The sequence below is a fragment of the Oncorhynchus masou genome, chromosome 10 (assembly GCF_036934945.1).
Source record: "Oncorhynchus masou masou isolate Uvic2021 chromosome 10, UVic_Omas_1.1, whole genome shotgun sequence".
NCBI classification, from domain to species: Eukaryota; Metazoa; Chordata; class Actinopteri; order Salmoniformes; family Salmonidae; genus Oncorhynchus; species Oncorhynchus masou.
Window position 1 is genome coordinate 13472703 of NC_088221.1, and position 13142 is coordinate 13485844.

General features: G+C 40.5%; 1 protein-coding gene across 4 annotated transcripts in view; it reads left to right on the plus strand.

The window, feature by feature from the left end:
- LOC135547173 (protein TANC1-like) overlaps positions 1 to 13142 on the plus strand; it is a 185044-nt gene that overhangs the window by 22060 nt on the left and 149842 nt on the right. For all 4 annotated transcript variants that reach the window (XM_064975908.1, XM_064975910.1, XM_064975909.1 and 1 more), the window contains exon 2: positions 10410 to 10502. In XM_064975908.1, coding sequence (XP_064831980.1) covers positions 10442 to 10502 — 61 coding nt within the window. In that variant the 5' untranslated portion in view covers positions 10410 to 10441. The remainder of the gene's footprint in view (positions 1 to 10409; positions 10503 to 13142) is intronic.

Consider the following 13142-nt stretch of genomic DNA (forward strand, 5'->3'; position numbering starts at 1 on the left):
GATTTTCCCTCATTTCATGTACCACTATATCAAGTTCTCCATTAAATTATCAAAAGGGGGCATAGTCCCATGGAAATACAGTCTATACAGTGTCTTCGGAAAGTATTCAGACCCCTTGACTTTTCCACATTGTGTTTTTTAAATGTTATTTATTTAACCTTTATTTAACTTGGCAAGTCAGTTGAGAACAAATTCTTATTTACAATGACGGCCTAGGAACAGTGGGTTAACTGCCTTGTTCAGGGACAGAACGACTGTAAGGCTGTAACGTAACAAAATGTGGAAAAAGTCAAAGGGTCTGAATACTTTCCCGAATGCACTGTATGTCAACAGGTTACATACATAGGCCAAAGTAAATGTCATTAGAGAGTGACTACCGAACCAGTATTGAGTGTACACTGTGTGGGGTTAACAGCCAGAAGTCTGTTGGTTTGGCCCTTACAATATCAGGAAGGCATTCCTCATTTCCTTTTAGTTAAACTAGTGCTTGTTTATTGTTCCTGCAGAGATGAGCAGTAAGCTCCCACACAGCAACAGGCCTAGAGGTTGGAGAAGGGAGGAAGGGAGGGAGTCCAGGCCCATAGAGATGGAAGGCAGGCATCCTCCATAATGTTCTCCCATTCTAGTGAAAGCTGCTGCTCCGAATCACACTGCACAATTTGGGACCAAGAGTAGTTTACCATAGCTGTGAATCACAACAGTAGATCTACAATGCATTTGGAAAGTATCCAGACCCCTTCCCTTTTTCCATATTTTGTTACGTTACAGCCTTAATCTAAATTGAGTATTTTTTTTCCTCATCAATCTACACACTATATCCCATAATGAAAAAGAAAAAAACGTTTTTTGAAGAAAAAGAAACATAAATATCACATTTACATAAGTATTCAGACCCTTTACTCAGTACTTTGAAGCACCTTTGGCAGCGATTACAGCCTTGAAAGCTTGCCTAACAGAGCTTGAGAGGATCTGCAGAGAAGAATGGGAGAAGCTACCCAAATACAGGTGTGCTAAGCTTGTAGAGTCATAACCAAGAAAACTCAAAGGTGCTTCAACAAAGTACTGAGTAAAGGGTCTGAATACTTATGTAAATGTGATATTTATGTTTCTTTTTCTTCAAAAAACGTTTTTTTCTTTTTCATTATGGGATATAGTGTGTAGATTGATGAGGAAAAAAATTACTCAATTTAGATTAAGGCTGTAACGTAACAATAATTTTTTGTGGAAAAGTTAAGGGGTCTGAATACTTTATGAATGCACGGTATATGGAACCCTGTCCCTTACTCCATTTGATGCTTTGTGTGTGGAAGGTGGTGGACTGTGTGATATAGCCTAAGCCTTAGAGGTTGATATTAGGCATTTTAAACATGCCCTTCCTGTTCACAATTCTACAGCTGCACCATCGAGAGCATCCTGACCGGTTGCATTACCGCCTGGTATAGCAACTGCTCTGCATCCAACCGTAAGGCACTACAGTGTGTATGGCCCGGTACATCACTGAGGCCAAGCTTCCAGCCACCCAGGACCTACAGTTGAAGTCAGAGTCATTTAAACTCGTTTTTCAAGCTCCCCACAAATTTCTATACATTTTTATAGTTTTGGCATGTCGGTTAGGACATCTACTTTGTGCATGACACAAGTAATTTTCCCAACAATTGTTTACAGACAGATTACTTCACTGTATCACAATTCCAGTGGGTCAGAAGTTTACATACACTAAGTTGACTGTGCCTTTAAACAGCGTGGAAGATTCCAGAAAATGATGTCATGGCTTTAGCATCTTCTGAGTTGTTGAGTTTATTTTATTTTTACAGGGACAGTGCACGTTAATCAATGTTTCAGTAAAAGTGCCGGTTTTAGCCAGCCGGATAATTTTCAAACGCAGTCCCTGGGCAGGTTATTAAAAACAATTACAATATAGACAATCATTGAGCAGTGAGCACATGCAGAGCAACATAGGACAAGCAACATATAGCATACAGACAGAGCAACAGAACAAAAAGCAGCAAGACAAAATTCATAAAAGCAACAAAATGTTTCCACAACTCACAAGCTACAGACAACAGACAACATGGAAAGCGGCAATACACAGCTAGGGATTATGTTCACAAATCTGATTGACCTTTAGCCATGTCTTCATACATTGACATCGTTTGAGTCAATTGGAGGTGTACCTGTGGATATATTTCAAGGCCTTCCTTCAAACTCAGTGCCTGTTTTCTTGACACCATAGGAAAATCAAAAGAAATCAGCCAAGAAAATTTGTACAGTAAAATGAGTCCTATATCGACATAACCTGAAAGGCCGCTCAGCAAGGAAGAAGTCACTGCTCCAAAACCGCCATAAAAAAAAGCCAGACTACGGTTTGCAACTGCACATGGGGACAAAGATCGTACTTTTTGGAGAAAATGTTCTCTGGTCTGATGAAACAAAAATGGAACTGTTTGGCCTTAATGACCATCGTTATGTTTGGAGGAAAAAGGGGAATGCTTGCAAGCCGAAGAACACCATCCCAACCGTGAAGCACGGGGGTGGCAGGCTCATGTTGTGGGGGTGCTTTGCTGCAGGAGGAACTGGTGCACTTCACAAAATAGATGGCATCATGAGGGTGGAAAATTATGTGGATATATTGAAGGAACATCTCAAGACATCAGTCAGGAAGTTAAAGCTTGGTCGCAAATGGGTCTTCCAAATGGACAATGACCCCAAGCATCCTTTCGAAGTTGTTGCAAAATGGCTTAACAAAGTCATGGTTTTGGAGTGGCCATCACAAAGCCCTGACCTCAATCCAATAGAACATTTGTGGGCAGAACTGAAAAAGTGTGTGCGAGCAGGAGGCCTAAAAACCTGACTCAGTTACACCAGCTCTGTCAGGAGGAATGGGCCAAAACGTTTGACCCAAGTTAAACAATTTAACGGCAATGCTACCAAATACTAATTGAGTGTATGTAAACTTCTGACCCACTGGGATGTGATGAAAGAAATAAAAGCTGAAATAAATTATTCTCTCTACTATTATTCTGACATGTCACATTCTTAAAATAAAGTGGTGATCCTAACTGATCTAAGACAGGGAGTTTTTACTAGGATTAAATGTCAAGAAAAGTGAAAAACTGAGTTTAAATGTATTTGGCAAATGTAAAAAATGTGAAAAATGGTCAAAGACTCCGGTCACCCAATTCATAGACTGTTCTCTGCACCAGGTCTAGGTCCATAAGTCTCCTTAACAGCTTCTATCCCCAAACCATAAGACTGCTGAACAATTAGTCAAATGGCCACCCAGAATATTTACATTGACATACCCCCCCCAACTTTGTTTTTACACCGTTGCTGCTGCTGTTTGTTATCTATGCGTAGTCACCCCACCTACATGTACAAATTACCTCTATTAACCTGTACCCCCACACATTGACTCGGTACCATAACCCCTTGTATATAGCCTCGTCATTGTTATTTTATTATGTTACTTTTTATAAAAAATTGTACTTTAGTTTATTTAGTAAATATTTTCTTAACTCTTTCTTGAACTGCATTGTCGGTTAAGGGCTTGTAAGTAAGCATTTCACAGTAAGGTCTACGCCTATTGTATTCGGGGTGCATGTGACAAAACATTTGATTTGATCAGAACAGATAGTTGAAATCTGATCACTTTGATTTGGTAATCTAATTTGGTGGATGGTTTTATTTGATATGTTTAGTGTGGACACTCAAGGCAGCTCCCCGCACCTCTCTTATTCAGAGGGGTTGGGTTAAATGCTGAAGACACATTTCAGTTGAATACATTCAGTTGGACAACTGACTATGTATCCCCCTTTCCTTGAGAGTGGTGTCACGGACAGGTCGGGGATTTGAATAATCAACCTTTCGTGGACTGGCCCAATGCTTGAACCACAAGGCTACCTGCCGCCCTAAACATGGGTAACGCACCAGGAATAATAACCTAGCTAGAGAAAGCGGTCTGTGGATAGTCAGCACACAGACAGACATGGAAACAGATCTGTCTGAAAAAGTGTGACTCTGCAAAGTGCCCCAATACATCAGGATGACTGTAGTCCTTTGTGACGAATCTCCTGACTGAAGCACTAATCCACTCTTTTGTAGCACCATTATTAGTGGTCTTCCTGTCTTGCAAAAGGGGGATAGAAATGCCACAAGTTAACAATTGCTGAACATTGCAGAGGACCTACCATAGGACTGAGTGGAATGTTTCCCATTCTCTCTCTCTCTGACTATCTATCTGTCTTTGTGAATTATGGATTAAGTCGTCAAGGCGTGTAAGTGCCGACAACTGTGCTTGATCTCAGCTCACTGGTCACCATAGCAGCACCCACTCGTAGCACGCGCTCCAGCAGGTATATCTCACTGGTCACCCCCAAAGCCAATTCCTCCTTTGGTCGTCTTTCCTTCCAGTTCTCTGCTGCCCATGACTGGAACAAATTGCAAAAATCTCTGAAGCTGGAGACTCACATCTCCCTCACTGGCTTTAAGCACCAGCTGTCAGAGCATTTTACAGATCACTGCACCTGTACTTAGCCTATCTGTAAATAGCCCATCAGACTTTTTGTTTTATTTTGTTTCACTGTATTATTGACTGTATGTTTTGTTCATTCCATGTGTAACTCTGTGTTGTTGTATGTGTCGAATTGCTACGCTTTATCTTGGCCAGGTTACAGTTGCAAATGAGAACTTGTTCTCAACTAGCCTACCTGGTTAAATAAAGGTGAAATAAAAAAAAAAAAAAAACATGCACAAATGCGATTATTGTGGATAGTCAGGTTAATATGATAGTTCAGTTAAAACGTTTACATTCTTTGCAAGAAGAACAATTTCCCTAATAAGCCTATTTTCATGGACACATCTGAAGTCAGGCTACGATGGGACGTTCTACCACAATGACCATGTTACATTTTGTTACTTGGCCTTCTGCCATAATCAGTTCAATATTGAATTATTAGTGTATATGTCAATGTCCTCAATGTGTTGACAGTTCACTGAGGCTCTCCTATGTGCCACTATCAAGGTTTCAAGATTAGATTTCTGATGTTTGATGAAGAAACATCTTTAGTAGATGCAGGCTTTGTCTTTGTTCACATACACTGAGTATACCACACATTAAGAACACCTTCCTAATATTGAGATGCACCCCCCCTCCTTTTGCCCTCAGAACAGCTTCAATTTGTCAAAGTATGGACTCTAGAAGGTGTCGAAAGCGTTCCACAGGGATGCTGGCTCATGTTGACTCCAATGCTTCCCACAGTTGTGTCAAATTGGCTGGATGTCCTTTGGGTGGTGGACCGTTCTTGATACACACGGAAACTTTTGAGTGTGAAAACCCCAGCAGCGTTACAGTTCTTGACACAAACGGGGCACCTGGTACCTACTACCATACTCCGTTCAAAGGCACTTAATTTCTTGCGTCGAGCAATCCCGGATCCGGGATCCTATTTATAGCCTCAAGCTCATTAGCATAACGCAACGTTAACTATTCATGAAAATCGCAAATGAAATTAAATAAATATATTTGCTCTCAAGCTTAGACTTTTGTTAACAACACTGACATCTCAGATTTTCAAAATATGCTTTCAACCATAGCTAAACAAGCATTTGTGTAAGAGTATTGATAGCTAGCATAGCTATAAGCCTAGAATTCAGCCAGCAACATTTTCACAAAAACAAGAAAATCATTCAAATAAAATCATTTACCTTTGAAGAACTTCAGATGTTTTCAATGAGGAGACTCTCTGTTAGATAGCAAATGTTCAGTTTTCCCTGAAAGATTCTTTGTGTAGGAGAAATCTCTCCGTTTTGTACATCACGCTTGGGTACCAAAAGAACTCAGAATTCAGTCATCAAAACGGCGAACTGTTTTCCAAATTAACTCTATAATATCGACTGAAACACAGCAAACGCTGTTTAGAATCAATCCTCAATGTGTTTTTCACATATCTCTTCATTGATATATCGTTCATGGTAGTCTACTTTCTCCGGTGAATCGCTTGGAAAAAGACGTGCAGTTGAAGATGACGCACCAATTTCGACGGAGGACACCGGGCGGACACCTGGCAAATGTAGTCTCTTATGGTCAATCTTCCAATTATATGCCTACAAATACGTCACAATGCTGCAGACACCTTGAGGAAACGATAGATCGGGCAGGCTCATTCCTTGCGCAATCACAGCCATATAAGGAGACAATGAAAAACAGAGCCTCAAAAATCCTGCTCATTTCCTGGTTGAAGTTTCATCTTGGTTTCGCCTGTAGCATCAGTTCTGGGGCACTCACAGACAATATCTTTGCAGTTTTGGAAACGTCAGTGTCCTCTTTCCAAAGCTGTCAATTATATGCATAGTTAAGCATCTTTTTGTGACAAAATATTGCGCTTAAAACGGGCACGTTTTTTATCCAATAATGAAATAGCACCCCATAGATGTAACAGGTTAAATATTGTGTTTTGCCCATTCACCCTATGAATAATACATATACACAGTCCATGTCTCAATTGTCTCAAAGTTTAAAAATCCTTCTTTTACCTGTCTCTTCCCCATCATCTCGGTTGCTCCCGAGTGTCTCAGTGGTCTAGGTGCTTTAGGTGTCACTACAGACACTAGAGATTGACTGATTAATCGACATGGCTGATTAATTAGGGCCGATTTCAAGTTTTCATAACAATCGGTAATTGGCATTTTTGGATGCCGATTATGGCCGATTACATTGCACTCCACGAGGAGACTGCATGGCAGGCTTACCACCTGTTACGTGAGTGCAGCAAGGAGCCAAGGTAAGTTAGCTAGCATTAAACTTATCTTATAAAAACAATCAATCTTAACATAATCACTAGTTAACTACACATGGTTGATGATATTACTAGTTTATCTAGCTTGTCCTGCATTGAAAATAATCAATGCGGTGCCTGTTAATTTATCATCGAATCAGTCTACTTCGCCAAACGGGTGAAGATTTAACAAAACGCATTTGCGTGAAAAAAATCACTGTCGTTGCACCAGTGTACCTAACCATAAACATCAATGCCTTTCTTAAAATCAATACTCAAGTATATATTTTTAAACCTGCATATTTCTTTAAAATAAATTCATGTTAGCAGGCAATATTAACGAGGGAAATCGTGTCACTTCTCTTGCGTTCTGTGCAAGCAGAGTCAGGGTACATGCAGCAGTTTGGGCCGCCTGGCTCGTTCCGAACTGTGTGAAGACCATTTCTTCCTAACAAAGACCGTAATTCATTTGCCAGAATTTTACATAATTATGACATAACATTGAAAGTTTTGCAATGTAACAGCAATATTTAGACTTAGGGATGCCACCCGTTCAATAAAATACGGAACGGTTCCGTATTTCACTGAAAGAATAAACGTTTTGTTTTAAAAATTATAGTTTCCGGATTTGACCATATTAATGACATAAGGCTCGTATTTCTGTGTGTTTTATTATATTATAATTATGTCTATGATTTGATATAGCAGTCTGACTGAGCGGTGGTAGGCAGCAGCAGGCTCGTAAGCATTCATTCAAACAGCACTTTCCTGCATTTGCCAGCAGCTCTTCATAATGCTTGAAGCACTGCTCTGTTTATGACTTCAAGCCTTTCAACTCCCAAGATTTGGCTGGCAATAATATGGTGCCTATAGGAACATCCAATACTCAAAGGTATATGAAATACAAATGGTATAGAGAGAAATAGTCCTTTAATACCTATAATAACTACAACCTAAAACTTCTTAACTGGGAATATTGAAGACTCATGTTTAAAGGAACCACCAGCTTTCATATGTTCTCATGTTCTAAGTAAGGAACTTAAATGTTAGCTTTTTTACATGGCACATATTGCACTTTTACTTTCTCCTCCAACACTTTGTTTTTGCATTATTTAAACCAAATTGAACACGTTTCATTATTTATTTGAGGCTAAATAGATTTATGTATTATATTAAGTTAAAATAAAAGTGTTCATTCAGTATTGTTGTAATTGTCATCATTACAAATATATATATATATATATATAAAAATTGTCCGATTAATCGGTATCAGCTTTTTTGGGTCCGGTGTTGAAAAATCCGGTATCGGTGTTTTAAAAATCATAATCGGTCCACCTCTAACAGACACCGTGGTTCAAATCTAGGCTGTATCACAACCGGCCGTGATTGGGAATCCCAGCGTCATCTGGGTTTGGCCGTTGTAGGCCGTCATTGTAAATACGAATTTGTTCTTAACTGACTTGCCTAGTTAAATGAAGGTTACAATTTAAAAAATCTATACTGATTGCAGTGGATTTAACAAGTGACATCAATAAGGGATCATACACTCTTCAGATGTCCCCATTGGAGAACCCTTGAAGAACCCTTTTTGGTTTCAGCTAGAACCCTTTTGGGTTCCATGTAGAACCCTTTCAACAGAGGGTTTTACATAGAACCCAAAACGATTCTACCTCAAACCCAAAAGGATTCTACCTGGATTCAAAAAGAGTACTCCTCTGGGGACAGCTGAAGAAACCCTTTGGAACTCTTTTTTTCTAAGAGTGTAGCTTTCACCTGGAAAGAGCAGGTGTCATGGAAAGAGCAGTTGTTCTTAATGTTTTGTATACTCAGTGTATAGGCCTAAACACATTACTGAACTTGAATAGAGTTCTAGAACTAGAGCTCTGGAGTCCTAACTGGAATAGAGCTTCAGAGAATGTGTTTTTTAATACTGTACAGCTCTATTTAGGCCCACTACATTATTTTCAGATCCACTGTGAACAGGTTTATTTCTGGGCAGGTGAATGAAATGTCCCTAATGTAATCACAGCAGGAGATATTTTCTAATGGCCTGTCTTGTAACATGTCATAAGCTGTTTTGCCGGACTGGGGAGATGGAGACTAGGGTTTTGTCCCAATTGTCACCCTATTCCCTATTTAGTGCACTTCTATTGACCAGGGCCCACATGGTATAGGGTGCCATTTGGGACACAGTAGATTGCAGCTGTCACTTTCATTTCAAGAGCCCATGTGCTTCTCAAGTTGTTTATGGTGCTGGGTGTGAGTTGGATGGGGGTGGTACGATTGTCTCCAAACTGGATGTGGTTAGCACTGACCTTCCTGTGCATTACTCTGGGTGGGGTCTAGCTTGTGAGTGATGGACCTTTATTAGTAACCAAGAGTCAGGAATGTGTGTTTGAAGGCGAGTGTGCGCTCCCCTTGGCATCACCAATCCTTTGTCTCTGGTATTGGTGTTCTGGCCCTGTCCATTGTGTTCGTCTAGACAGATTTAAGCAAATCCCAGTTTATGCCTACCCAATATGATTTCAGATAGACAATGCAGTCCCATTGTGCTCTGGGAAAAAATATTGAATGAAAAGGATTATTTATTATGTCTGTTGTGAAGGACCCGAGGAAGAGTAGGCCTAGCTGTAGCTTCAGTAACAGCTAATGGGGATCCTAATAAAAAAACGAGATACTCATCCACCCCCATCAATCAGTCAAAAGAGGGCCAGTGCACACACCAGAGGGCTTGGATCAAAGCTTCTTGGTAGACCTCTCCATGCTAATGAAAAACAATAGTTTTTTCCTCCACAGCTCCAGGAGCCAGTGGAGATCTTAGTGGAGCTTACAAACTCCAAACTAGTTAACTAAGGGCCCACATTCTGGGTCCTTGTAGCCTGTGTCCTGTGTGAGAAAAGACACCCTTAATTGGCAGAGCCTCCGTTCCCTGTCTCCATGGTGAATAATGAGTTGGTTCTATAAGTAGAGTGCCAAATTCAGCACCATGTATTCAGCTATTAGGAAGTGAAGAGTGAAGGAAAGCAATTTATGTGTTGACAATAATCATGGTTGCTAATAGTTTGGGCTCTAATTTGGGCTGCATTGCACTTAGTATCAGGTGAGAAAAAGGCCAACCAGAAAATGGCCAACCAGAACAGTAGGCTAACATTCTTGTTAGTTACCCAGTAATAGATGTTTGTATAGCATAACAAAAATGCAACTCACCAAGGCCTTTTTACCTAGCTAAATTAGGTCTAATTCAAGTTACCAGCATATGTGCCTCTTGACTCAAGATTCTAAAGAGTCAGCAAATATCCAAGCTTTAGAAATATTGTGAAAAGTGAGTGTGAAGGCCCAAGTTCAGCCACGTAGCATCAATTAGATGTGGAATGTGGAGAATCTGACAGATTGTTTTCCTGCATAGCAAGAGAGCAGACCTTGTCCGTTCTGTTTAAATATTAGAGCATTCTTTCCCCGGCCGGCCCTCTAGAGATGACCTGCCGGCTTGGGAACGCTGTGGGAAAACTCCCAGCGGAGTGTCAGGAGAGGAGGGTATGAAATGCGGGTTGCGTTATCGTCAGCCTGTAAATTTTCTGTTGACTCGCGCACTCACTCTCTGCCTGTCCTGCTCTTGAAATGGTTGTGTTTTTGCAGGGGGAGAGTGAGAGGATTCCAAGAATCGGATCATGTTCAAGGCAGTGCTGAAGAAGAACAGAGACGGTGGGAAGGGGAGCAAGAAGGAGCCAGGTATGTGGAGTATGGCTGACTGCTGCAAGGTCACTTTGACCATTGTGCAACAACATGTTACCCTCAGACTGCCTTACTTCACACACAAACCTGCCGCAACCTGTCTCCATTATTTATATGTTTTTATGGGCATCTATTAATTGTTTAGTCCTACTTTTTTATACAGAATGACAATGGATGTGATTGGAAGTTCGCTGGCGATATGCTAAGGGTTTATCATAATAGGCTTACTGTACAATTCGATTAAAAAAACAGATACAAATACTCCTTATGGAACAGCGGGGACTGTGAAGCAATGCAAGCATAGGCACATACACATGCACACACACACAATAACATATGCACTATACACACACGTACATTTGTGTTGTAGATATGTGGTTCTAGAGTAGGGGCCTGAGGGCACGCACTTAACGTGTTGTGAAATCTGTTGTGAATGTATTGTAATGTTTTTAAAGTTGTATACCTGCCTTACCTTAATTCTGCTGGATCCCACACAGTAAAAATAAAAGTGTTAATTTAACTCCTATAGAGTTGAATTCAACACTGTTTCAGATAACATTTGGTCTCAGTCTACATTGTGTTAAAGTTACTCTACAGGTAGTGTCACATTTTCAGAGTTAATTTGACTCCAAATTGTGTTAAAATTCCTCTGAATTGAGTTGAATTTACACTGCAATGACTGCATAATTTTACACTCCGATTGTCACGTTCGCCATAACGAGGAGACCAAGGCACAGCGTGATATGAATACATTCTTCTTTATTTAAACGAAGAACACTAAACAAACGTGCCGCTATAACACGAGTGCTGACATGCAACTACACATAGACAATAACCCACAAAACCAAAATGGAAAATGGCAACCTAAATAGGATCCCCAATCAGAGACAACTATAAACAGCTGTCTCTGATTGGGAACCAATTCAGGCCACCATAGACCTACATTTACCTAGACAATGCTGTAACCCCATAGAATTACAAAATACCCCAGACAAGACAAAAACACACATACCACCCTCGTCACACCCTGACCTAACCAAAATAATTTTAAAAAACAAAGATAATTAAGGTCAGGGCGTGATACCGATTTAATCCCAACACTAGAGCTCATTGACTCCTCATAGTGTTGAAAATACTCATACTGGGTTAAAATAAATCAACACTGTAATTTTTACACCCCTTTTTAAACTGTGCAGGAAGAGTAGCTGCTAATGGGGATTCCTAATGCATACAAACACAGATACGTAGTAATGAGTTAAATTTGTAACCTGAAGTTCTGAGATAGAAATATGCACACAGAGTTGAGTAGAAAGCACACAAATATGGCTCATGCCTTTCGTCGCTCTTCACAAACATTTCATCATCTGAGCCAACATTTGTAGTGAGCAAGCAGTTTGAACATATATGGTCATAAACTGGTGTCACTGTCACTGACCATTTTTCTTAAGTGAGTAATTTTCTTGGTGCTCTCAGGGTATACACAACCACACACGTATAAGCACCATGGCTCCAAGTTTTCAGTATTTATTTAAAAAAGTCTTTATTGGCTATAAATAACCCATACCACAGTCTCTGTTTCAACATGGAAAATGTTGTTAAACTGATGTGGAACTAGAGAACAGGGTAGGGTAATTAACCTTTTTTAGAATAGATAGGCCTTCCTCCTATCCCACAGGAAGGCATTATTATTGCAGTCAGAATGACCCTGGAGAACTCTGAACTGGTATACTCTTTGACACTACTATTATTGTCAGTGTGACATCCCCATGAGGATGCTGGTGTTGTTCTGGCTCTCCCATGTAATCTGTTAGATTTTCCATTACGACTGGGAATGAGTTTGACTGCAAGTCACTCAGCAGTGCTAATACATTTCTGACTCACGTCTAGCGACATAGATCGTGATTTATCTTTTCATAAACAGACAGAGATGATGTAGGACTAACAGGAGGCGATGTTGTCTGGTCTAGACTCGCCTACTATAGGAAGGGACAGTTGTAAGTAACATAATAAGTACTGTATAGCAGTACAGCAGTTAAGTATCTTGAGTCAATTTGCTCATCTTTAGATCAGGCTGTGACTTGCCTCTGTTTTATATAACAGTCGACATACTGTTAACAAAAGTGATCAGAGTCTGGCTTGCCTAGACACTGGCTACCGATCTTCATCACCAGGTTACCCCTCTCCCACCTCTTCTCTTTCGACTGTCTCAAATGGAACACTATTACCTATATAGTGGACTACTTTTGAACAGGGCCCAAAGTGCAGTGTATAGGGAATAGGGTGCCATTTGGGATGCAATCGCTGTCCTCCACTGTGAGCACCCCAGATGACAGTCTAAACCACAGTTCAGGTCTATATGAGGAATGTAACTGCAGGCCCTTGCTCTGAACACACTTTTGTTGACTTGGGATCTTAAACTGCACGGCAATGAATCACAGAGCAGTACGGAAGTTTCCCCCTCGTGTTACTATGATTCTATCCATGTTACATTTACTATCTTGAACAGCAATGTAATAAGCCTAGGCGTTGTTTTAAATGGAGCCCTTTACTGTGCGTCAGCCCAGTCAGGCACCACCAGAGGCGAACACACACAGGACTGCTTGCGGTAGATGAGCAGTAGGGTGTGAATGGCGGGAA